General features: G+C 39.6%; 1 protein-coding gene across 5 annotated transcripts in view; it reads right to left on the bottom strand.

Annotated features, from left to right (window-relative positions):
• Positions 1 to 27,618, bottom strand: part of tmem44 (transmembrane protein 44) — a 79,318-nt gene that overhangs the window by 46,100 nt on the left and 5,600 nt on the right. For 4 of the 5 annotated variants that reach the window (XR_011885672.1, XR_011885671.1, XM_072255289.1 and 1 more), the window contains exons 2-9: positions 23,515 to 23,641; positions 14,535 to 14,622; positions 9,645 to 9,805; positions 8,820 to 8,906; positions 8,231 to 8,401; positions 7,631 to 7,774; positions 3,816 to 3,920; positions 1 to 177 (exon numbers count right to left, since the gene is read on the bottom strand). Coding sequence is in view for 3 of the 5 variants with exons in the window: in XM_072255289.1 (XP_072111390.1) it covers positions 1 to 177; positions 3,816 to 3,920; positions 7,631 to 7,774; positions 8,231 to 8,401; positions 8,820 to 8,906; positions 9,645 to 9,805; positions 14,535 to 14,622; positions 23,515 to 23,641 (1,060 nt within the window). In the remaining 2 variants the exon portion in view is untranslated. The remainder of the gene's footprint in view (positions 178 to 3,815; positions 3,921 to 7,630; positions 7,775 to 8,230; positions 8,402 to 8,819; positions 8,907 to 9,644; positions 9,806 to 14,534; positions 14,623 to 23,514; positions 23,642 to 27,618) is intronic. The other variant, XM_072255290.1, reaches the window with a different exon arrangement.

The following is a 27,618-nucleotide window of genomic DNA, read 5'->3' as shown; positions in this document are numbered from 1 at the left end:
CTCAAGTTCAGAGTTTATAGAAGTAGCATCTGATGAACTACATGAAGATACTTTTGCATGAATGACACGCTTGGGAGGATACATTGGAGGATCATGGACAAGCAGAGAAGCCATTTTTATTTTTCTCTCAGTACATGTCTGCCCATCTCCAGGTAATCTTTTAACACCAAGTCCAATCTACAGTTATAAACAGGCACAGTGTATATAGCTAAAGACTATCAAAATGAAGATCAGAATTGCAGTTAAAATAAAGCAAATTTTGAAACTAAAAAATTTAATAAAACTTTTTATTTTAAGAGTTTGTATTCCATTTCCACTTTCACCAACTACCTGATTAATATTAACAATATGTAGATTAAATATACCAAATACCTTTTGTGATTTAAATAATTTCTAACATGGCAAAGTATAAATTTGAGTATTCTGATCTTGTAAAAAGATTTCCTAACTTGATAATATTGTTGATAACTATTAACATATAAATGCCAGAAAATTAACATGTTTTTCCAATTTATTGGTTATTGTAATTTATACAAACAGTTTAATTACCAATGTTTCTGAGTAGCTTCATTTATTTGATAAATTCCTAATATCAGAAAGCAATGCATACCAAGAGATGTTTTAACAAAACTTTAATACATGTCACTGTTCATTTAAGTTCTCAAAAAAGAAAACAATCAAAATTTACATAAAATTGTTTTGTGGTTTTTCACAATGAGTAATATGCAATATAGCAAAAAATTATCAATAATAAAACAGGAACACATGAAACTACTAGCCCAGATCTTCCAATAACAATAAAATTAGCAACTTAAGTCTGTAAATTCACTTATTTTTCATTCTATTAGCATGATTCATTATATTTTCTTGAATTTGCAAGTACAAGAGCAGGAGTTTGAGATCTGGGGTGGTCTTTTCTGTTCAGTGATTCCATCTGTACTATGGAAATAGTCTTTTAATGAAGATTCAAATTATATTACTCATTCACTTTGTTCCTCCCACTAGGCTAGTCTATTAATGGGATCAAGTAACCTGATTTTATTTCAGAGCAAATGAGTAGAGATTCCATTTGTGAGATGAGCTTCTCCTTTCATCTCTTTGACACATAATTAGTCCAGTACTTCGTTTACAGAAGTCCTGCCATCCAACGAGTAATACTACCAGGACCTCACTAAATGAAAATGGCAAGAATTTTAGTACTGTATATGAAACATGATAAGAATTCAGAAAGGTTCTGCAGTGCTATTCTTTTGCAGGGGGACAAAGAAGTCACAGGAAAATATTAGTTCCTTGTAGTGAAGACATAGACAGGAAGAAGAGGAATTACCCATTGCCTTTGACAGAGAGATCAACCCCTTGAAACTCAGTGTTAAGGTCATTAGTTGCAGGGTTTACGATTCAAGATTGTTCAATGTCATTTCCAGAACACAAGTATAAAGGAGAACAAAATAATTGTTACTCCAGTTCAAATGCAGCATATAAAAAACACAATAAAATAAAGAACATAATACTAAAAAACAATAAATATAAATACATAGCTTGAGTAGATCAATTGATTATACACACCTAGTGAGTGTACAGTCCTGTATACAAGGAAATGATAAAGTAGTGATGGTGGGGTAGGTTAATGCATGGAGGTGTTGATCAATGTTAGTAGGTGGACATGGAGAGCTACAGCAGAGCTTAGGAAAATATGATTTCAACTAAAGAACTGAGGAGACCTGGGACACAAAAAAAATGTTCCACTGGTAAACAAACATTCAGTTCTGTGATTAATACAGCTTTTGAATTTCACAGCAGGATGTAGCACTTGACTAAAGTACAGACTCCCGAAAGAGGTTATAAATGGTGTCATTTCCTTAGACACCACCCATAATACGCATAAAGAACTTCCTCGTGCTACTGATTTGAGCAGATTCCTCTGACCCCTGACATCTCTAACCATCCCTTCCCAAATATGTAGCAAACAGTCTTTAATTGCAAACACTCCCCAGCAGTGAAAGAATGCTGATTGAATTGCCTTACTAAGAGCTTTTTTCTGAAGAGCAGAGCTGCAAGGAAAGGTGGGGATTCTTACACCTGCTCCTCTGAGAACTAAACTGCATTCTGTGTGTAAGCGCCCAAGTACTCAAGGTTGTATACACAGCCCCTGTTCTAATTACACACTCATAGCTGTGTGACTAAGCACAGCTTCAATACCATCTTCAAATGTGGGGAAAACTCCACTGCTGTTGGATGAATCACAGGTGCTGATGAGTCAGTTTACCAGAGTGAGACAGGTCACCTGGTTAAGTGGTGCTGCAACAGTAGCAAAAGCAAAGCTAAAGAGCAGATTGTGGACTTTAGGGAGGGGAAGGAGAGCAAACATGTCAGTCTACATTGAGTAATCGACAGTGGGGAGTGCCTGCAGTTTTAAATTCCTGGGAAGTAACGTATCAGGTTATCTGTCCTGGCCCAGTACATAAGGAACGCATGCCAACATCTTTGCATTCTTAGGAGGTTAGGGAGATTCAACTTATCATCAAACACTCTAACAAACTTCTAAAGAAGGGCTCCTGAGAGTACCCTGACCAGCTACATCATAGTCTGGTATGGCAATTTGAATGTGCGGGAATGCAAGAAGTTTCAGAGAATAGTACACTCTGTCCAATACATCCAAGGCACATCCTTGTCCACCACTGGTAGTACCTCTAGAAACACTATAGAAGAAGAAGAATTTCAGAGCTGTATACTTTGATGATAAATGAACTCTTGAACCTTTGAACTTCCTAAAGAATGCAATATTCCACCCAAGATACCCAGCATCTGGACCATGCCACTTTTTTGCAGCTACCATTAGGCAGGAGGTGCAAAGTCTAAAGTCCAACACTACCAGATTCAAGAACAGCCACTTCCCTTCAACCATCTGGCTCTTGAATCAACTGGCAAAACCCTAATCAATATGGTCTTACAGCACTATGAACATTTTGATCATCTACAGTACTTTGGATTAACTTAACTTTATTGTAAAAAAAAATGTATACAGTTTATGTGTAATTTTGTTCTTCTTGTGAATGCTGCTTATATAATCTTGCCTGAATTAGAGCGCACGTCTTATGAGAGAAGGTTTACTAGATGATAAGAGGGATGGAGAGAGTAGATAACCAAAGACTTTTTCCCAGGGCAAAATGGCAAATAATGAGGGGACATAATTTGAAGGAGATTGGAGGAAAGTATAAGGGAGGGGGGAATGCCAGAGATAGTTGTTTTTTTTACATAGAGTGGTAGGTGTTACAAACATGCTGCAGTGGGTGGTGGTAGAGGCAGATATATGTGGGGCATTTAAGAGGCTTTGAGGTGGATGAGAGGAAACTGGAAGACTTTGGGAAGTAAGTGGTGGATTGATCTTAGGAGCAGGTTAAAGGGTTGGGACAACATTGTGCGACATGAGACTTGTAGAGTGCTGTACTCTTCTATGTTTTATATGCCTGTGATGCTGCTGCAATTAAGTTTCTCATTTCACCTCTGCGATACAAAAAACTTGGACCTGTATGTGTTTTGAAACTGGTAGTAATGAATTTCTCAGTATTATTTTTATAAATCATTTTAAAACAGCATTTGAGAGATTGCTAATGACATTTTAATGGCAGAAAAATGGTGCAGAAAAAATTTCCAGAATATACTCTCTTTTCAAAGGTACCAATAATATGAATCTATTCAATTAATTTGCATACAGTAAAACCTGAACCTGTTATAGAAACAATTAAACAGTGGGGTAACAAACGAATCGACCAACATTTTTCAGGCACAGGTATTTTGTTGCATTATTTCTTTACCTCTTGTACTGGTTCAATGCTCAGATCCATATAGTGACCTATTTCTGCCATCTTACGTAGATATCTGTTGTTCTGAGGTATATTCAGTGGCACCCAGTCCATGCTCTAAAAGGAATCATTTATAAGATTATTTAATTCCATTCTGACTCCAAACTGTAATCACTAAAGGAGTCAAATTAGTTACAATGCCACAAAAAATAATGAAACTCCTTAAAAATTAGAAGAAATAAAAATCACTAAAATACATGAAATTATTTAAAATCCCCACTGTTAACACTTCTTGAGTTACTCTTTGTCCACAAAACATAGAAAACCTACAGCACAATACAGGCCCTTCGGCCCACAAAGTTGTGCCAAACATGTCCCTATCTTAGAAGTTACTAGGGTTACCCATAGCCCTCTATTTTTCTAAGCTCCACGTACCTATCCAAAAGTCTTTTAAAAGAGCCTATTATATCCACCTCCACCACCATTGCCAGCAGCCCATTCCACGCACTCACCACTCTCTACGTAAAAAACTTACCCCTGACATCTCCTCTGTACCAACTCCCCAGCACCTTAAACCTGTGTCCTCTTGTGGCAGCCATTTCAGCCCTGGGGAAAAGCCTCTGACTATCCACACGATCAATGCCTCTCATCATCTTATACACCTCTATCAGGTCACCTCTTATCCTCCGTTGCTTCAAGGAGAAAAGGCCGCGTTCACCCAACCTGTTTTCATAAGGCATGCTCCCCAATCCAAGCAACATCCTTGTAAATATCCTCTGCACCCTTTCTATGGCTTCCACGGCGACCAGAACTGAACACAGTACTCCAAGTGGGGTCTAACCAAAGGAAAATCATCTATTGTCTGGGCTAACATCTAACATAAAGGCATAGTTCAGGGCATAGAGTCAGCATCAGACTATGAACATCTCCAGCACGTAATCACACATAAAAGCAAAAAACAAAACCTGGGGATACTCAGCAGGTCAGTCAGTAACTGCGAGAGGGAAACAAAGTAAAATTTCAAAATCAGTTACCCTTCATCATATAGGTTAAAAAACTGAAAAGGCGGTCTTGTTTTTGCTTCTCCAAAGCTGCTTAGTGTCCCCAGTATATTCTGATTTAATTTCAGATTTCCAGCACTTGCAGCTTTTTGTGCTCTTTAAGTCTAACTATTTCTCATTAGCGACAGCATTGTTAAATTTGTCATCTTGAATATCCTGAAGGTTGTCATTGATCACAAGTCTAACTGGACCAGAAATTCCATGGCAAGAAGAGCAAGCAAGAGACCAAAGGAATAATTTCCTGACTCCCTACAGTATTTCCTTTACCTACTAATGAAAAGATGGGAATGTAATATAATACTTACCTTGGTTAATGCAATACCAATAATATTCAAGCTAGACACCAGCTTAATCATTTGCACAGCCATGGCTGCAAAGTGTGTATCAACAGGATGTACTGTAACAACTTGCTGAAACTTTTTGTCTTCCATCATCTCAAAGAAAGGAGGTGAACACCTACCACATTGAGTCGGCACAGTAGCATAGTGGTTCTCACAGCCAGCAACCAGGGTTCAATTCCCGCTGCTGCCTGCGAGAAGTTGGATGTTCTCCCTGGGTCCCTGTGGGTTTCCTCCAAGTGCTCCAGTTTCCTCCCACAATCCAAAGACATACCAGTTGGTAGGTTAATTGGTCATTGTAAATTGTCCAGTGATTAGGCAAGGGTTAAATCAGGGGAACTGCTGGTGATCCGGCTCGAAGAGCCAGAAGGGCTTATTCCACACTGCATTTCAAAAAATTTTAAAAATATTCCTTTCCCTTTTATGGCAAGGTTTCCCAGGTGGAGTGAAGAAAGGTAGCCCTTGTTCCTGGAAGAGTTTAATAATGGGAGCAGTTGAGTATCCCAGAATTTGAGGTTATTAATAATTCCCTGGGAATAATTCAAACAAAATACGTGATTCTGTTCTGTGCATACTAACTGAGCTGTTCACGAAGGTGACTTGCTGATGCATTAATATACCAATAGCAACATTTGTGCAGACAATAAGATGGGCATGATGGATCGAATAACTGCAACAAATCATCATGCTCCCTACTGCTATTGCTAATAATAATTAGTGAAGACAACTGGTTAGTCTATCCAGACAAGATAACCTTAGTGCAGCTGTGCACTTCAGTTGGCGTCCCCAAAACAAGTCTGGAGGCAACAAGTAAGATAAATGCTCCAGTGAGTATAATGATCAGGCTTTTCCAGGAGAGAACTTAGAACACAGAACAGTAGGCCCACCATGTCTGCACTAACCATGATGCCAGTCTAATTAATCCCATCTGTCTACATATGGTCTGTATCCCTCAATTCCCTGTCTCCTTGTGCACCTGTCTAAATGCCCTGGTAGGTCACTATCATATACCATATGTTTCCACCTCCCCTGTCTGTATGTTCCAGGCACCTACCTCTCTCTGTGTAAAAAAAAAACTTGCCTCACATATCTCCTTCAAGCTTTTCCTCTTTCATCTTAAACCTAGGCCTTCGAGTGTTAGAGTTTTCTGGAAAAAAGACTATCCATCTGTACTTACCATAAACTCTTCAATCAGGTCATCCGTCAGCCTCCAGTGCTTCAAACAAGGGGGCAGACAGTAGCGAAGCAGTTAGCACAATGCTATTAAAGCACCAGCAATTGGAAGACTGGGAGTTCTATTCCCACTGCCGTCTGTAAGGAGTTTGTACATTCTCCTCATGACCGCAGGATTTTCTCCGGGTGCTCGGGTTTCCTCCCACACTCCAGAAAGACGTAGGGCTCGGGTTAATAAATCACGGGTATGCTAACGTTGGCACCAGAAGCACAGTTGCCCTTGCAGGCTGTCCCCAGCACATCACAAACGATGATGCAAATGACGCATCATATCTTTATCTTTAAGTCTGCCCAACCTCTGTCACTGAAACACTCCAATCCAGAGAACATCCTAGCAAGTCTTTTTCATAGCCTCCACATCCTCACTATAACTGGGTGACCAGAACTGAATGCAATGCCTCACCAGGGTTTTGTGAAACCTGCAGCACAACTTCCTAACTCTTGAACTCAGGGCCTCAACTAATAAAGCAAGCATATTCTGAACTCTCCACATTCTTCCTATAAAGTGGCAACCGGAACTGCACGCATACTCCAAATGTGAACTAATCAAAGATTTATTCAGTTGCAAGACAACTTGCCAACTTTTATTCTCAAAGGGAGTTCATGAATGGGAAGTCCATTCAGATTTTTGCACCACATTGCTACAGGTGACTGAGATTGAAGTGAAGTACATAATTCATACATCCTTGGATTGGAAAAGTTGCTGCAGTTTCCCAACTTTTCTTTCCAAATAAATTTCATTCCTAACAGTTTGGTTTTCAGTGAGCATGGACATACTCTTCTTCGTCACCTCATTGATAATATTGTCCTCAGGGCTAAGATGACTATAAAATACATGGTGGTCTGGTGACAATGCAAAAATCTACAACAGCCTCCCATTTAAGTGCACTTCAAGTAGATTCAAGGTAGTTATATTTGGCTTATTACTCCATGTACTAGATGTAGCCTTCTACTAATAGCCACACTCATCAGTTCTTTAATAGGTACAACTGCTACTTGTGCCACCTGTATGCCGTCCATGTAAAATTGTCAATAAGATGCTTATGGTAGCAAGATAAAGTCAACTGAGGGAAAGTATCAGTTGCAGCTTAGTTCATAATATTCTTGCCTTGAGGAAAGTAAACTAATGTTAATCAGTGTAATAAATGAATAATTATTAATTGAATGGGAGAAATCATATTTGTTATCATAGTACCTGTGTGTTAGCTTGAAGCTCGTCTTCTTCCACATTTTGTTCAGATGTTTTCAAGAGAGAGATTGTATCAGGTTCCACCACCATCTCCAAACCCCATTGTTGACGAGTAGTTTGATTTTTCAGCAAACATAATAGGTACAGTATCTTGTTGAATATGGTTAAAAAAAGTAAATCAAATTTGTGATTACCTCCCTCTGGTTTCCCTCCTCCTTCCCTTTCTTCCATGGTCCACTGTCCTATCAGATTCCTTCTTCTTCTGCCTTTTACCTCTTCCACCTATCCCCTCCCAGCTTCCTACTTCAGCCCACTCCCCTGGACACTTTTATTTAAATTTTGTCAACGGATTTAGGTTGCATTGAAGAATACTATATCACTATTTCTCTTCTCAGGATTAGGCAAAAGGATTGCTAAAATATCATATAGGTCATTTCTGCAAAACAAAATGTGACACCAAATGGTTGGAAAAATAAAATGAACCAAGTATATATCTGTAGTCTTTTTAAAAAGTACAGTTCATATTCTAAATCAAGATGTTCTAACATATCTGATTCCAAGTTTCTAGATCTGATGAAGCAACAACAAACCATTTTTAAAGGATACAGAGATATCTAGAGTTGCACCACCGAGATAGATAAGCAGCCAAGGCAAAGCTTTTAGGATTAAAGCAGGGATTTTCTCTTGGGATAGAATGGCAACAGCATATAAAATACTTGCCACCATTGTGAAGATCACAACCGATTGCTGGAGACTGCCTTCAATCTTCCCCCTAACCTGAAATTTAGTTGGGGGAAAAAAAAACATTTAATAGTCTGTATCATAAAATACTTCCACTGAAAAGCGAAGGATGGGAAACATTGTTCAACAGAAATCAGCTGATGTTTCTGATACAAAAGAGAACAGAATCAGAAGCAAGTTTATTACCACTGACATGTACACTTATCAGCCTTTGAACAACTGTATCTTAAAAGGAAATTACCCTCAATGAAAGTAAACAATTTCATCCGTTATAAAGTCACATTCAATGTCTACTCAAAGTTATAGAAAAAGATACAGTCACTGCATTTAGCATGATAACATGTGCAACTATATTATTAAGCAGTATTTATTTAGCAATCCCAGCATAACTTTTTATGAAAAACAAAAATCAAAGATTTTTATTTTTTATTTCCAACCAGCAGCTCCTACTTACTGCCTTGAAAATTATAGGAAGCTTTGATGTCCAGCCAATGAAAATTGCAATCACTCCCAGTACATAGCCAATGGTTTCTGTGCCATCCTAGAAAAAAATTGGACATAAATGAAAACTGATTTTAAAGGATAATAAATAAACATTATATTAACAGATGAAAATTAAGCCAAACTTAAATGAAATCTCTTAAGAACCTGCTTCAGACTAATGTCAACATAAAGCTGGCCGGTAGTATAGTGGCATCAGCTCCAGACTTTGAGGTGAGTAGTCCCAGGCTCGAAACCAGCTAGCTCCATGCATGCTTTCCATCCATGCTGGACTGAGCATTGAACTAGCAACTCGGCCTCGTAAAAAACAGACAAATGCTAAAGAAATGGCAAGGTTTCTGCCCAATGCATCACAAGGTGTGGAGAGGAACAACAACGTCAACAGAGGGTCGCAGAGTCAGAGTGCCTAGAAATATGACCAACAGATACATGCTGATCAGTAAGCACCCATCATACTGATCCTAGTTGGTCTAACGTTGGGGATTCGGTTCTTATCAAGATACATCTTAAATGTGCAAGTGCCTGCTAGAATGAGTTCCATTTGAGCATCTGGCATGGTTCCAGAGCTGGGCAATCAATGAAAGCAATGTTGTTCCTCCAAATTCTCCTTTAGACCTTTAAGATACAAGCTTAGTAACTGTATGACATCATGTAAAATTGAAAGCAGTTAACGAGAGATTGGATTTTCTTTTCAGAATTGCTACTTCCATGCTTACACCAGAGTGAGAGGTATCTATTTAGATTAAGCAAACAGCTTGAAGGCATCTTCAGTACTTACCTCAGGTAATGTGGAAAGTAACTTCCGCCTTGGTCCATGAAAATCCACTTGAGCAATAGGAGACGGCCAAAAGAAGTAACTTGTGCTCATAACAAAAGGCAGGCAAACTATGAGTAAAGCAGTTCTTCTTCTTCCTCTTCTTTTCTTGTGTCTCAATAGTTCTGGGTATAGGAAACAATATGAGAAAGTTTAGAATGTTTCTGTACAATCAAAGCCCTAATACAGGATAAAATGCGCAAGTGTGGTAAGACCATTTGCACAACTAGAAATCAATGCAATTGCATCTAGAAGCTGTAGGGAAAATCTTCTGCCTTGATTTGGCTGATTTTTTAAAAAAATTCTATTATTGTCTTACTCAGAAGTCTACCTGTAGCAGTGATGACTGTAGGTTTTTGTAAATAAAATGGCAGAGGCATTTAAGTTTAAGGTAAATCATAACAACACCTTTATTGTCAACAAAACAATGAACATATAGTGAGATAAACAACTTCACAGCATGATGTCACCGCGTCAGACCAGTCGCTTAAAGTGAACCCCAACTCAAGTGTCAGTGGTTGTAAATTACGCATATGTTTCCATCCTTAATATATCTCTAAATGACATCTCTGATAGAACAGATACATTTAACTATTATATAATTATTTATCATCACACCAGGTTCTTTATAATATAGAATTGTTTTAGAAAATAAACTTCCTCAGAATGTTTTTTCTACTTGCTTACTTGTTTACTATGCAGTAATATATTTAAATTATTTGAAATATAACTTCAGATGTCAGTTAAAAATCAAACAGGCAAATTTTTGATTTAATTTTCAGAGCTTAATAGTTCTCTCAGAAAATTTACAGGTTTCAAAATATCACCCTAATTTCACATTTTTAGTAGCAAATAGGATTTCACTAAGAGCTTACAGCAGTCTATATTCTACAGTTCCATTATCTTGATAGAATAAAGGGCTATTATTTCCAAGTACATACTGTACATGAAAAGGTATTCATACACTCAATTTAGAGTGAAATGATTTGCAAAGAGATGATGACAAGCTGAAGTGTCAACAAATGACAAGGGAAATACATCAGTTCAACAAGATGTACAACCCTTCTGAGCAGTAATCCAATGGCTCTTTGCAATGATGATGCAGAAATATGCAGTGGCAGTTTTGGCCATAATGAATACTTCCGCAATACTTGGTTATGTCATTTGAAAGCCTCATATGAGAATGTAGATAAAATGTTCAAGACATATTATGAGCTTAGAGCGTGCATCAGTACTTGGAGATATGACATGGTGACCTTACAGAGACTTGGATGGCTCAGGGACAGGAATGGTTACTTCAAGTGCCGGGTTTAGATGTTTCTGAAAGGACAGGGAGGGAGGCAAAAGAGGTGGGGGCATAGCACTGTTGATCAGAGGTAGTGTTACGGCTGCAGAAAAGTTGGACACCATGGAGGGATTGTCTACGGAGTCTCTGTGGGTGGAAGTTAGGAACAGGAAGGGGTCAATAACTTTACTGTTTTTTTTTTATAGGCTGCCCAATAGTAACAGGGATATCGAGCAGCAGATAGGGAAACACGTCCTGGAAAGGTGTAATAATAACAGAGATGTTGTGATGGGAGATTTTAATTTCCCAAATATCGATTGGCATATCCCTAGAGCAAGGGGTTTAGATGGGGGGGGAGGAATGTTTGTTAGGTGTGTCCAGGAAGGTTTCTTGACACAATATGTAGATAAGCCTACAAGAGGAGAGGCTGTACTTGATTTGGAATTGGGAAATTAACCTGGTCAGGTGTCAGATCTCTCAGTGGGAGAGTATTTTGGAGATAGTGATCATAATTCTATCTTCTTTACAATAGCATTGGAGAGAGATAGGAACAGACAAGTTAGAAAAGCATTTAATTGGGGTAAAGGGAATTATGAGGCTATCAGGCAGGAACTTGGAGGCTTAAATTGGAAACAGATGTTCTCAGGAAAAAGTACGGAAGAAATGTGGCAAATATTCAGGGGATATTTGTGCAGAATTCTGCATAGGTACATTCCAATGAGACAGGGAAGTTACGGTAGGGTACACGAACCGTGGTGTACAAAGGCTGTAATAATTCTAGTCAAGAAGAAAAGAAAAGCTTACAGAAGGTTCAGAGAGCTAGATAATCTCAGAGATCTAGAAGATTATAAGGCTAATAGGAAGGAGATTAAGAAGGAAATTAGGAGAGCCAGAAGGGGCCATGAGAAGGCCTTGGCAGGCAGATTAGGAAAAACTCCAAGGCATTCAACAAGTATGTGAAGAGCAAGAGGATAAGATGTGAAAGGATAGGACCTATCAAGTGTTTCAGTGGGAAAGTGTGTATGGAACTGGAGGAAATAGCAGAGGTACTTAATGAATACTTTACTTCAGTATTCACTATGGAAAAGGATCTTGGTGATTGTAGTGATGACTTGCAGCAGACTGAAAAGCTTGAGCATGTAGATATTAAGAAAGAGGATGTGCTGGAACTTTTGGAAAGCATCAAGTTGGATAAGTTGCTGGAACTGTATGAGATGTACCCCAGGCTACTGTGAGAGGCGAGGGAGGAGATTGCTGAGCCTCTGGTGATGATCCTTGCATTATCAATGGGGATGGGAGAGGTTCCGGAGGATTGGAGGGTTGCGGATGTTGTTCCTTTATTCAAGAAAGGGAGTAGAGATAGATCAGGAAATTATAGACCAGTGAGTCTTACCTCAGTGGTTGGTAATTTGATAGAGAAGATCCTGAGAGGCAGGATTTATGAACATTTGGAGAGGTATGATATGATTAGGAGCAGTCAGCATGGCTTTGTCAAGCGCAGGTCATGCATTACGAGCCTGATTGAAGTTTTTGAGGATGTAACTAAACACATTGATGAAGGAAGAGCAGTAGATGTAGTGTATGTGGATTTCAGCAAGGCATTTGACAAGGTACCCCATGTAAGGCTTATTGAGAAAGTAAGGAGGCATGGGATCCAAGGGGACATTGCTTTGTGGATCCAGAACTGGCTTGCCCACAGAAGGCAAAGAGTGGTTGTAGATGGGTCATATTCTGCATGGAGGTCGGTCACCAGTAGAGTGCCTCAGATCTGTTCTGGGACCCCTACTCTTCGTGATTTTTATAAATGACCTGGATGAGGAAGTGGAAGGATGGGTTAGTACTTTTGCTGATGACACAAAGGTTGGAGGTGTTGTGGATAGTGTGGAGGGCTGTCAGAAGTTACAGCAGGACATTGATAGGATGCAAAACTGGGCTGAGATGTGGTAGATGGAGTTCAACCCAGATAAATGTGAAGTGGTTCATTTTGGTAGGTCAAATATGATGGCAGAATCTAGTATTAATGGTAAGACTCTTGGCAGTGTGGAGGATCAGGGAGATCTTGGGGTCCGAGTCCATAGGACACTCAAAGCAGCTGTGCAGGTTGACTCTGTGGTTAAGAAGGCGTACGGTGTATTGGCCTTGATCAATCGTGGAATTGAATTTAGGAGCCGAGAGGTCATGTTGCAGTTATATTGGACCCTGGTCAGACCCCACTTGGAGTACTGTGCGCAGTTCTGGTCACCTCACTACAGGAAGGATGTAGAAGCCATAGAAAGGGTGCAGAGGAAATTTACAAGGATGTTGCTTGGATTGGGGAGCATGCCTTATTAGAATAGGTTGAGTGAACTCAGCCTTTTCTCCTTGGAGCGACGGAGGATGAGAGGTGACTTAATAGAGGTGTATAAGATGATGAGAGGCATTGATCGTGTGGATAGTCAGAGGCTTTTTCCCAGGGCTGAAATGGTTGCCACAAGAGGACACAGGTTTAAGGTGCTGGGGAGTAGGTACAGAGGAGATGTCAGGGGTAAGTTTTTTACTCAGAGAGCGGTGAGTGCGTGGAATGGGCTACCGGCAATGGTGGTGGAGGAGGATATGATAGGGTCTTTTAAGAGACTTTTAGATGGGTACATGGAGCTTAGTAAAATAGAGGGCTATAGGTAAGCCTAGTAATTTCTAAGGTAGGGACATGTTCGGCACAACTCTGTGGGCCGAAGGGCCTATATTGTGCTGTAGGTTTTCTATGTTTCTATGACATAGCACAAAATCTAACAATACAAAAAGGGGCCTTTTGATCCAGTGGGATTAAATTTGTTCCATTTCAGAAACCTTCTGCCTTCCATCTCATCCTGTCTACATACCATTCTATTCTTTACCCCCTCATGTATGGATCTAGTTTCTACTTAATGTCAATTATATCTTTCCATGTCATCCCCATATAACAAGCTCTGCATTCTGTACACCCTGCGGATAATGTTTTTCTTCTGAATTCCAGTCTGGTTAGTCCAGTCTCTACATGGCAACAAAAAATTGACAATTCGGCCCACAAAAATTAAGAGCTTAAAGGATGTACTCAAGGGTTTTTGATATATTCATTTTTTATGTATTTTCAACATTTTTCTACTTTCAAAGGATTCTACAATTTATTAATTAAACAATGCAATGTAAAGTAATAATAATATTGTTTACCTGAGTGATTGGTTAGATAGGAATTACAATGTTGCCTCTAAGGCTAGGCAAATTTAAGAGGAATTATGGGGGTCAGGGAGAAGATGCAGAAAATATTCAAAAAAACAAAGAAAAATAAGATCAATTTTTAATCACAGATGTTTAAGAATAAATCTAATGGTGAAATGAACTGGGATAAGAAAATGAGATTATGAGAGTCATCAAAGGCAGAATGGATTGCTCTTGTATAACATATAAACAATATGAAGAGAAAAAATTGTAATTGCCAACAGTTAATTAGCAATCAGTTTCACAGAATCATAGCAATGATACACTGATCTTGCAGATCTTTCCTCCCAAAAATTCAGACAATGTACTGGGCTTCCGGCAACACATTATTCTACCTGATTTTGATCTGGAACCACACACAGGAAACAGAATTAGCACGAAATAGACAATATCCACTGCTGCCATATAAGCTGCTGTAAAAACCTGGAAACAGATCAAAATATAAAACATTAGCTACTTCGAAAGAACGATTCACTTCTGTGCATTCTGGATGTTGTCCTGTCTAATCATCTTATGCCCAGTCTAATCTTCTAAAGGATGCAAGTGTCCTCCGCTGGCAGGATCTTATGTGAAGTGAATGCTGAGCAAACACAAATAAATTCCTCAAAGAGAAAGTACCCACAGCATTACTTTGTGCCTGAGTAATGACATTTTATTTTTAGAATGCATTATACTGAGAGTTGATGCAAAATTATTTAAGTGTAGTCTATTTAAACTGTGCAAATTTGGAGGGAATTTGAAAATTGTATCTTGATCTGGATGGACTCATCAGATGAGTGAGTGATGGTGGAGATCTAACAATACCTTAATCCATAGTGAACAAAAGTTCATCTATTGGACAGTTTGCCTTTATTTAATCCAACTTTCAACAGTACATGCCAAGTCTGATGAAGAAATCTGTTGAAGCTTTATGTCCTTATTTTCATATGCATGCCAGGAACCTGAGTGATTGAGCCCAAGCCAGCAGGATATAAACTTCCATATGCAGTCAACCAGGACACAATTTGCGTAACTTTTCCTTTTTTTAAAAGCATGGATTAAGTCTTTGAAAGATCGCCACCATCATTCCACTTATTAAATGTCTCCACCCAGACCAAGATACAAATCTCAGATTCTAATTGCACAGTTCAATTAGATTGATGCTGAGCCCTCAAGGGAGACACTATTTTAAATCTCAGTTAGCAATTAAGATCATACACCATCAAAAATGGATATGTCATTAAACATTGGAAGTAGAGACCATAGAATAGTACAGTGCACGATATTGAGCCAAACTACATAAACCCACTCCACAATCAGTCTCGTGCTTCCCTCCCATGCAGCACATAATTCTTCTTTTTTCTGCACCCATGTGCCTGTCTAAGAGTCTCTTAAGTGTCCCTATTGTATTAGCCTCTACCATCGCCCCTGTAATGTGTTCCAAGCACCCATCACTTTCTGTCTAAAAACCTTACATCTGTCATTCCCCCTAAACTTTCCTCCACTCACCTTAAACTGATGTGCTCTGGCATTTGCCATTGGCACCCTGCCACCCTAGGGAAAAAGGCACTGGCTGTCCGCTCCGTCTTGTTCGTCCGTGATGTGTTGTGTCGTATGACATGTGTGAGCATGCTCTTTCCATCACCATGATTGTTCTTGGCAAATTTTTTCAAAGAAGTGGTTTGCCACTGCCTTCTTCTTTACAAGACAGGTGATCCCGTCTGTTATCAATTCTCTTCAGAGATTGTCTACCTGGCATCAGTGGTTGCAAAACCAGGACTTGTGATGTGCACCAATTGCTCACATGAACATCCACCACCTGCTCCCATGGTTACACGTGACACCGTTCAGGGGGCTAACCAGGTGCTACACCTTTAACAAGAGTGACCTGCAGGCTAGTGGAGGGAAGGAACGAATTACACCTCTTTTGGTGGAGGCATACCTCAAACCCACCACTCCATCTATGCCTCTCACAATCTTATACATCTCTGTCAGGTCTCCTCTTACCCTCCATCACTTGAAAAAGAAAAGCCCGGCTCACTCAACTTTCCCTAAGGTATGTCCTCAAATCCGGTAATCATCCTGGTAAAACTCCTCTGTGCCCTCTGGGAAGTTTCCACATCCTTCCCATAGTAAGGCAACCAGAACAGAACACCGTATTCCAAGTATTGTCCAACCACAGTTTTATTGGGCTGTAACTTAACCCCACAGCTCTTGAACTCAACTGCTCAACTAATAAAAGCCAACACACCGTAGGCCTTCTTAACTTCCCTTTTGGGCTTGTGCAGCAACTTCAGAGAATCTACAGACTTGCGCCCCCCAAAGGTCCCTCTGTTCCTCCAGACCACTAAGAATCTTGCCTTTAACCTTGTACTCTGACTTCAAATTCAATCTTCCAGACTGTATCACCTCACACTTTTCCAAACTGAACTGCATCCTCGCAATTCTGCATCCTGTCTATAAACTGTTGTAACCTGCAACCTTTCACTCTATCCATGACACCACCAACCTTTGTGACATCTGTAAATTTACTAACCTGCCCTACCACTTCCTCATCTAAATCATTTATAAAACTAACAAAGAGTAGGGGTCCCAGGAAAGACCTCTGTGGAACACCCCTATACACCAACCTCCAAGCAGAATACTTTCCATCTACAACCACTGCTGCCGACTATGGACAAACCAATTCCAAATCCATGCTGCCAAGTTTCCATGGATCCCATGCCTCATGACTTTCTGGAAGCGTAAATGTAACTTTGCTGGATCAAATAACGACAGCACAGAAAGATTGTTACTTATCTTTTCACCTGTTTATTTCTTCGAGCTCAGCCGCCGAATGAACTTGGACCCGACATCAGGGGGAGAATCTTTCTCATCTCCCCGGCAGTTCTACAAGTTCACTGCCTGATGTCAGAATTGTCAGAAGTTATAAGGCCACCGATACAAAAGAACAATCAATTTGTTAACTATTCTAGCCAAGTCAATGGACTATTGGTACAAAGAACAATCAGTTTGATAACCATTCCAGCCAAGTCAATGGACTATTGATACAGAGAACAATCAGCATGATAACCATTCCGGCCAGTCAATGGACTGTTGATACAAAAGTACAATCAATTTGTTAGACACTCCAGCCACCTTAAATAAAAAGGAAATGTCCTATCTGGTTTGCTGGAGCCACAACTTAATTACAAAGATAAGAACATCTGTCAAATTTGTGCTTTAATTAAGAAAGGAATGTTCTGTCTAATTTCCATCAGGTACTGCTTTTTGTCAAAATCAAAAGGTGTGAAAAGCCTAGAGACATCTATGTGGATCTGGGCGAACTTTAATCATCTTGCTCCAAAGAAAGCAGCTGTGAGACATTATTCAAACACGCTGCAGTCACAGACATAGTCAGTACTTAATCCATTGTTTACAGGAATGTGAAAATCTTATAGAGAATGGATTTCAGAAATTGCAGAAGATTTGCAAGTTCATGCAATTTATACATCACAAAAAGGACATCTTTGACCTTCAATCATAAACTTGAAGTAAAGGATGGCAAAACAATGATGTTACCCACATTGAGTAGGTCTCGGGCATGATTGTATGAGAGTGTGAGGGGGGAGAGTGGGGAAGGGGGGAGGCATCAATCTAGTGAAGCTTCATCAATTAACAATTGAAAGATATAATAAAGGAGATGCTAAAAAATTATTTATGTTCTATACTGATCCCTATTTATGTACAATTTTATTACATACAAGTAAATAATAAAACTTTAAATAAGTTTATTCCGAGGGGGGACCAATAGCCTTGAGGCCAGGTTTGCTAGTTTAAACTAATTAAAGTGGTTTAAACTAATATGGTACGTGAATGGGAACCAGTATGATAGAGCTGAGGGCGAGCCAGCAGATTTACAAGTAGATGATGTTATATGTAATATGAATGTAAGGAAGGACAAGCCAATGATCGGGTACAACTGCAGACAGAGCAAAGAGTTAAGTTGTACCACAGAGGCAAAATTCATAAGTGTGAAGAATGCAGGACTGAAGGTGTTGTATTTAAATGCATATAGCATTCGGAATGAGGTGGACGAACTTGTGGCGCAATTAGAGATTTGTCAGTATGACATTGTGGGCATCACCAAGCCGTGGCCAAAAGAAGGTCATAGTTGTGAGTTTAACATCAAAGGATATACTTTGTATCGAAAGGACAGGCAGGAAGGCATAGGTGGTGGTGTGGTTCTAATGGCAAGAGACGGAATTACATCTTTAGAAAGAGGTGACATGAGGTCAGAAAAAGTCCAATCTTTGTGGGTAGAGTTAAGAAACTCAAGGGCAAAAAAAAATTATGTAAATCATATATAGGCTTCTAAATACTAGCCAAGATGTGAGGTTGAGATTACAAAGGGAATCGGAAAAGGCATGTAATAAGGGTAATGACATAATCGTAATGGGGGACTTCAATTTGCAAGGGGATTGGGAAAATGAGGTTGGTGTCAAATCGCAAGAGAGGGAATTTTTTTGAATGCCTACAAGATGGCTTTTTAGAGCAGCTTGTGCTTGAGCCTACTTAGGGAAAGATTATCTTAGATTGGGTGTTGTAAAATACCCAAATTTTGTTAGGGAGCTTAATGTAAAGGAACCCTTAGGAGGCAGTGATCATAATATGATTGAATTCCTACTGCAATTTGAGAAGGAAAAGCATAAGTCACATGTATCAGTACCGTATCACAATGGAATCAAGGGAGTTACAGAGGCATGAAAGAGGAGCTTGCCCAGGTGGATTGGAGGAGGACACTGGCAGGGGTAACGGCCGAGCAGAAGTTGCTGAAATTTCTGGGAATAGTTCACAAGGTGCAGGAAAGATATGTCATGCAGAAGAAGTAGTTCTCGAATGGCAGGGCTAGGCAGCTACGGCTGACAAGGGAAGTTAAGGACCACATAAAAGCCAAGGAAAGGGCATACAAGGTAGCAAAAGTGAGTGGGAAGTTAGAAGATTGGGAAGATTTTAAAATCCAACAAAAGGCAACTAAAAAAGCTACAAAAAGGGAAAAGATGAAATATGAAGGTAAACTAGCCAATAATATAAAGCAGGATACTAAAAGTTTTTCAGTCATATAACAAATAAAAAGGAAGTGAGAGTTTACATCGGAACACTGGAAAATGATGCTGGTGAGGTAGTAATGGGGGACAAAGAAATGGCAGGTGAACTTAATAAGTACTTTGCTTCAGACTTTACTGTGGAATCCACTAGCTGTATGCCAAATGTCTGTGAGTATCAGGGAGCGGGAGTGAGTGCCATTGCCATTACAAAGGAAAAAGTGCTCGGCAAAACTCAAAGGTCTTAAGGTGGGTAAGTCACATGAACTAGATGGATTACATCCCAGCATCCTGAAAGAGGTTACTGAAGAGATAATAGAAAGCATTGGTCATGATCTTTCAAGAATCACTTGATTCTGGCACAGTCCCAGACGACTGGCAAATTGCAAATGTCACTCCACTCTTTAAGAAGGGAGGAAGACAAAAGCGAGGAAATTATAGCCCAGTTAGCCTAACCTCAGTGGTTGAGAAAGTGTTGGAGTCCATTATTAAGGATGAGGTTTGGGGGTACTTGGAGATGAATGATAAAATAAGTCAAAGTCAGTATGGTTTCTGTAATGGGAAATCTTGCCTGACAAATCTGTTAGAATTCTTTGAGGAGGTAACAAGCAGGGTGGACAAAGAAGAGGCAGCAGATGTCATTTACTTAGATTTTCAGAAGGCATTTGATAAGGTGCCTCACATGAGGATGCCTCACAAGATAAATTCCTATGGCATTACAGGAAAGACGCTGACATGGAGAAAGGAATGGCTGACAGGCAGAAAGCTTCGAGTGGGAATAAAGGGGGCCTTTTCTGGTTGGCTGCCAGTGACTACTGGTGATGCTCAGGGGTTAGTATTGGGACTGCTACTTTTCACATTGTTTCTCAATGATTTAGATAATGAAATTGATGGCTTTGTAGCAAATTTTGTGGATGATACAAAGATAGATGGAGGGGTAGAAAGTGCTGAGGAAGCAAAGCAATTGCAGCAAGACTTAAACAAATTGGAAGAATGGGCAAAAAAGTGGCAGATGGAATACAGCGTTGGGAAATGTATGATAATGCATTTGAGGAACAATAGTGAAGGCTATTACCTAAATGGGGAGAAAATGCAAACATCAGAAGTGCAGAGGGACTTATGAGTCTTCGTGCAAGACTCCCAGACGGTTAATTCACAGGTTGAGTTTGTGGTAAAGAAGGTAAATGCAATGTTTGCATTTATTTCAGGGGGAATAGAATATAAAAACAAAGAGATAATGCTGAGTCTCTATAGATACTAGTTAAGCCGCACTTGGAGTATTGTCAACAACTTTGAGCCCTTTATCTCAAAAAGGATGTATTGCCATTGGAAAGAGTCCAGAGGGGGTTCCCGAGGATGATTCTGGGAATGAAGTGGTTAACATATGAGGTGTGTCTGGCAGCTTTGGGCCTGTACTCACTGGAATTTAAAAGAACACGTGCGGATCTCATTGAAACCTACCGAACGGTGAAAGGACTAGATAAGATGGATGTTTCATCATGGAGGTATCCAGAACTGGAGGGCACAGCCTCAAAACTGAGGGGCGACTTTTTAGAGCAGAGGTAAGGAGGAATTCTTTTAGCCAAAGTGTGGTGAATCTGTGGAATGCTCTGCCACAGACTGCGGTGGAGGCCAAGTCCATGGGTATATTTAAAGCGAAAGGTGATAGATTCCCAATTTGTTGGGCATCAAGGGGTACAGTGAGAGGGCAGGTGTATGGGGTTGAATGGGATCTGGGATCAGCTATGATGAAATGGCAGAGCGGACTTGATGGGCTGAATGGCCTCATTCTGCTCCTATGTCGTATGGTCTTATGTTTCAACCTAACCACAAAAGCCTGATTGGGCACATTACTGCACATTAGATTTCTAGTTTTCTTCATGGAAATCTGAACATGAAATATTCTATCCTAATAACTTTCATATTTACTGTACAGATTTTCATTCACACTAAGTAATGGTTTACTGCTTAGCACATAAATTTTCAGTTATCCATGAACAAGTATTGAAGAAAAATACCACTGATGTTACTTGGACAGGGTTAGCGATATCCCTGTTCTGATCTGTCTGGTTAGGCTGATCGCAGGGGTGTTCATTCAGATTCTCTCTCTCTCTCTCTCTCCGTGATTGCTGCTTGGCTTCTTCAACATTTTCTGTTTTACAGCAACTTCTGTATCTCCCCCCATTCCTGATGTAACTTGTTTTTTTTTGTCAATACCAATGATGCCTGTCCTTTGGGATTTCTGAACTTTCTCCTTTCCTTCAGATTTTAACCATTGCCACATTTTCTACTTCCTAGCTCTGGATAGTTATTTTTCTCTCTCCCCTGTACTCCCTCCTCCTGCAGATTGATCAGATTAGGGCAGCGCGGTGGCATAGCGGTTAGTGTTACGCTTTGCAGTACCAGTAAGTGGACAATCAGGGATTAATTTCCATTACAGTCTGCAAGAAGTTTGTATGTTCTCCCCCTAAATGGCTGGATTTCCTCCAGGTGCTCCAGTAAGTTGTGGGCACGCTTTGTTGGTGCTGGAATCGTGGTGACACTTGTGGGCTACCCCCACCACGATCCTCACTGACTTGATTTGATGCAAATGACACTTCCACTACACAAGAAATTCTGCAGGGCTGGAAATCCAAAGTAACACACACACACACACACACACAATGCTGGAGAAGCTCAGCAGGTCAGGCAGCATCTATGGAAAACAGTAAACAGTCGATATTTCAGGCTGAGACCCTTCTTCTCCAGTCCTGAAGAAATGTTGACTGTTATTCGTTTCCATAGATGCTGCCTGACCTCCTGAGCTCCTCCAGCATTTTGTGTTTGTTGCTTTGACACACTTCACTGCAAGTTTTGATGTTTCAATGTACATGTGATATATAAAGTGACTCTTCATCTAACCTTCTGACCACAGGGGTGCCGCAGCTTTTCCAGTGGTGTGATGTTTTAATTTACCTGGCCCACTCTAACCTCAGTCTTTGGCCTTTACCACTCAAACATGAAGAAGTAACATCCTACTCTTTCTACAGGTACAGACTAGCTCTGGGATCAACACCAAACTCAGCTATTTCAAATAACCAGTTTATCCAGTCTGAGTCAGAATCAGAATTTCTAGTATAAAAACAGGAGTTCCCAGGTGCTTGCTAGTCCAAGTAATCTCGGGAAGGGTGTTTGGGTAGTTGAAGGGAGGGTATGAGGGGGTGAGGTTGGCATTTTAGGTTGATCAACAGCGGCATTAGCTCAGCTTCTCTCTCTCCCTCTCTCTATATAATTGCTGCTTGCTCTACTGGGTATTCTTCGTCTTTGCAATTTTTGTTTCGAATTTACAGTATTTTCTGTTTTTGACTTTTAGTCCCTGGCTAGTCCTGACGTAACTCAGTATTTTTTTGTCAATACAGAAGCTGCCTGAGTTTTGGGCTTTCCCAACTTCCTCCTACCTTTCAGATTTCTACCATAGTCACATTTTCTACATTACAGTTCGAAAAAGCTATTTTCTCCTCTCTCCTCTGTCCTTCCTCCTCCTCCAGACGGATCAGATGACAGTAACAAACGTTCAGCATCCTCTCTAGTTAAAACAAATCTTCTTCTGGTCTCCACCATGTCACACATTTCTCCTCAGTCATTTCAAATCACTTTTCTACAATGTTTAAATACGTATGCCAGTTTTCTAAATCATCTCGGTTTTTTCTCTCCACGGCTGATTCACCTGCTGAGTGTTCTTCTGTTTATATTGCAGTAACAAAAGCTATTGCATATGTAATAAATTATACATTATAATTTTATATTGGACTTACTAGACTAAATTTAACAAGCTAGTATTCCTATCCTAACCCTCCTACTTGGTAATTATGTTTCCTTAATATAAACACCAACATGTTTACACAAACCAGTTATCTGTATTTCTGTATTAAATTTTTTAACAGGACAAATCCAAAAATCAGGGAAATTTCAGAGAGGAAACAAATGTTTCTGCTAACAAGATTATAAAACTTCCACATAAGGAAACAAATGAGTGCCTAAAGTTGTAATGTGGCTTTTTTCCAACATATGAATAACAACAACATATAAAACAATGATAGTTTGTGACAGGTCAGAAAAAGAAAACATTAAAGAAATTGAGATGATTGTGGATAAGCTGAAAAACAAAGGCTCTTTGAAAGATTAGCAAGGGAAAGTTTGAGGAAAACTGATGCCAAGAGCAAGGAAATTTTTCAGTACCACTAATGAGTTTCCATAAATTGTAATCACTAACCTGAATATTCAGTTGTTTTGCAAGAAGGGCTCCAAACATATTGCACATATTGCCCACAAAGACATAGATAACAAAATATAAGGATTCTTGCTTCCAAAGACTCTGTTTACAACGGCAATAAATCAACCTGAAATCGAATATGAACAAAATGTTGACTGCAATAACTTAAGAGTTTCAATTTTTAAAGTTTTAGATTCAAAAGTAAAGGTCAAATCTGCTTCATCGTAATTTATCACTCTGTAGCTCTCTACACCAGCCCTCTGTATAAATATACTTGTACATTCTGTAACACAAGTACAAATAACCTTGTTATGAAGTTTTCACAGGAGCTAAGTTTAATCACATGTTCTAATCATTTAGATTCTCAATGTGAGAATCCTTCTGAAATACTGCATGGTCATCAACAGACTATTAGTCCAATAGACAAGTCTTTGGGTTCTTGTTCATCTTCAGAACCATCCAAAATTTGAATAAATCAACAACGTATTTAATTTGTAGTTCTAACCGACAGCAGGTGGTTACCAACACTTTTCTACTAAGAGTCAGTAAATACTAAATTATAACACAAGTCAAGCTATGCAGAGACTGAAAGACTGGGTGTGTTTCAGGAAACTACTAACATGCCCTGTTCTGCAGCAAAGCTGCTTGCTACCGTCACACAAGATAAACATAATTTATTTGTTTAAGAAACCCTACCTTATTACATGAAACCACTTGGGAGAGACATGCATGGATAAAGAGCGGAAGTCTCTAAATGAAATCTCTATGAAGTGCTTTCACCATTATGGAAAAATTGTGGGCTATGGAGGAAGGTAGATTGATTTTAGAGTAGGTTAAGAGGCTGTCACAACATTGAGCGCCAAAATGGCCTGTTCTGTGCTGTAATAACCATGTAACCATATAACAATTATAGCACGGATGTTTAATGTTCTTAAGTATCATTATGAACTGAAATAGAAAATTCAAGTGCTGATTTTCACATGTACCAAAACTGGAATTATTGATTACCCCAAGCAAAAATCAAGAACCTGCTGTTGCACTTATCATCATCTCCAGTAAAAACAATTAATTATCTGTTTAGATAAGATAATTGGGTATTATATAAGTAAAATTCAGGGATTAAGCAACTCTTCAAAATGATCTTAAACACCACACTATTTTGTTCTATTATATCCTTTCAAAGACAAACGTGATCACTCAGTACAACTAACATCCCACAAGTCATCAATTCTGAAAACCCAGAAGTATTTTCTAATTTTTTTCCCTCATAGCACATAACCATTCTCTTTTATAAATTCTTTTGTTCAAGGGAGAAATGTCATCTTGGTACTAGTACTCTCATCTCTCCAAAATACTTTCAAAGATCTTTAACTAATAAATAGGCCTTGGTCTTTCACAAAGAAGTGCCTCTGACAATGCAGCATTCCTTCTGTAACACACTGGAATATTGTCTTTTATTTCTGGTCTTACCCCCAACAATTTTTCATCCAGTGACAAGAGAACTATTGACTGATTCAAATTGATGAAAGCAACACAATGCTATGGCTCATATCCTTTTTTTTCCACTTTATTTTGTATTCATTGTAATTTTTTGTCTTTGCACTGTACTGTTGTGACAAAACAACAAATTTTGTGTCCTATAATAAAGAGATAATAAACTTGATTCTGATACCATTTCACAATAACTGAAATTGGTTTTTGCAGCTGCATGCATGCTATTTGGTCAAATAGGACCTTTTCTTTTTCAACTAAAGCAGTTGTTCAAAAATACAGTAAGTCACTGTTTTTAGGATTAACACAATCTTGAACAGCAACAGAATTCAGGCAGCTGAGAAAACTACCCTCCCCTAGAGCCTATCCACGAAACATCTTGCCAAATATAAATTAAACACCTTGTCAGGTTCAAATAATGTAATAAGTTACAGTGATAAAATCTCTGCAGTTTATTAGGATAGATCTTGCTAGCCAATGGCAGAAGCACCATTATTTGACTTAAACCAGTATTTTGGAATCTCCATGAATGCAGCATGAAACACAAATATTCTGGGATTACTTAACATTGAAGTTCAGCATTCAGCCTGGTTTTGCTGCGATTTTCTGGTTAATGTTGGATGACCTCTCAGATCCAACAGCCCAATGATTTCATTAGGAATTACAAAGCTATGGATCAGGAGGCTTTTTTTAAAAAAAAACTTTTTAAATTAATTATTCCTCTTTATTGGTTATCTTTATCTATGAGAGTTTAGATTATTTTGATTATATTGATCTTTACTAATCTTAAAATTATTTGCTTGAACTTTACTAGTTTTTGATCATTGCTAGAATTCAGAGGCATTCAGATTATGAAGACACTCAGTCCTCATTTATTGTCATTTAGAAATGCATGCATTAAGAAATGATACAATGTTCCTCCAGTATGATATCACAGAAACACAGGACAGACCAAGACTAAAACTGACAAAAACCACATAATTATAACATATAGTTACAACAGTGCAAAGCAATACCATAATTTGATAAAGAGCAGACCACAGGCACGGTAAAAAATATCTCGAAAGCCTCAACATCTTATGCAGATGGTAGAAGGGAGAAACTCTCCCTGCCATGAGCCTACAGCGCCGCAAACTTGCCGATACAGCACCCTGGAAGCACCCGACCGCAGCCGACTCTGAGCCCATCCGAAACTTCGAGCCTCTGACCAGCCCTCCGACACCAAGCACCGAGCACCATCTCTGCCGAGCGCTTCAACCCCGCCCCATCCGCCGAGCAACAAGCAAAGCTGAGGACTCGGGGCCTTCCCCTCCGGAAGTTTCGGATCACACAGTAGCAGTGGCAGCGAAACAAGCATTTCAGTAGTTTCACCAGATGTTCCTCCGTGCTCTCACGTCTGCCTCCATCAAATTAGAATTGTGCACAGGACCCTACTTGACAGATAACAGATATTCATCACCGGAGTGGCCGCTGTGCGCTGCGTCGCGCCGCCATCTTCTCCTCTGCTCATCTTTTTAATAGTTTAAAAACTATTTTTTAGAAATCTCAAACTTTGGTCATCAGCAATGGTGAGAGTGGGAGTTTAGCAGCTATCAAGGATTTCAAGGCATTTTTCAGGACTTCCACAAAGAAAGGCAAGTGCAATGTTAGCATTCAGTTAAAGAGGACAGAATATAAAAGCAAGGATGTAATGCTGAGGGTGGTGGGGTGAGATACATTTCTACAAAAGGATGTGTAAGGTGCTCCTTCCCTCTGCTAGCCTGCAGGTTACCCTTGAGCAAGGTGTAACACCCCCAATCAGGGTCATGTGAAACCACGGGAGCAGGTGGTGGATAGTTGTTTGAGCGGCTGGTCCTTATTTCAAGTCCTGGTTATGCGACCACTGATGCCCGGCACACAATCTCTGAAGAGTATTGATATGGTTGGATACACCCATCTTGTAAAGACCTGCCCAGAAGAAGGCAATGGCAAACCACTTCTGAGAAAAATTTAGCAAGGACTATCATGGTCATGGAACTATGATCGCCCACATCATACGACACAACACACAATGATGATGATGATGTAATGCTGAGGCTTTATAGGGCATTGGTTAGACCACATTTGAAGTTTTGTAAGTAATTTTGGGCCTCTTATCAAAGAAAGGATGTACTGGCATTGGAAAGGATCCAGAGGAGGTTCACAAGAATGATCCCAGAAATGTAAGGGTTAATGTACGAGGAGCATTCAAAGGCTCTGGGCCTGTACTTGCTGGACTTTAGAAGAATGTGAGGGGGATTTCATTGAAACCTTTCAATACTGAAAGGCCTACAAAGAGAATCTAAGACCAGAGGGTACACCCTCAGAATACAAGGACATCCCTTTAAAAGAAAGATGAGGAGGAATTTCTTTAGCCAGAGGGTGGTGATTCCATGCAATTCATTACCACAGGCCAAGTCTTCAGGAATTTTTAAAGTGGAAGACAATAGGTTCTTGAATATTGAGGGCCTCAAAGGTTACAGAGAGAAGGCAGGAGAGTGGGGTTGAGTGGGTAATAAATCAGCCATGATCAAATGGTGGAGTAGACTCGATAGGCTAAATGTCCTAATTCTGTTCCTATGTCTTATGGTCTAA

Source organism: Mobula birostris, chromosome 4 (genome assembly GCF_030028105.1).
Source record: "Mobula birostris isolate sMobBir1 chromosome 4, sMobBir1.hap1, whole genome shotgun sequence".
Classification (NCBI taxonomy): Eukaryota; Metazoa; Chordata; class Chondrichthyes; order Myliobatiformes; family Myliobatidae; genus Mobula; species Mobula birostris.
This window is presented reverse-complemented; position numbering and strand designations above follow the sequence as displayed.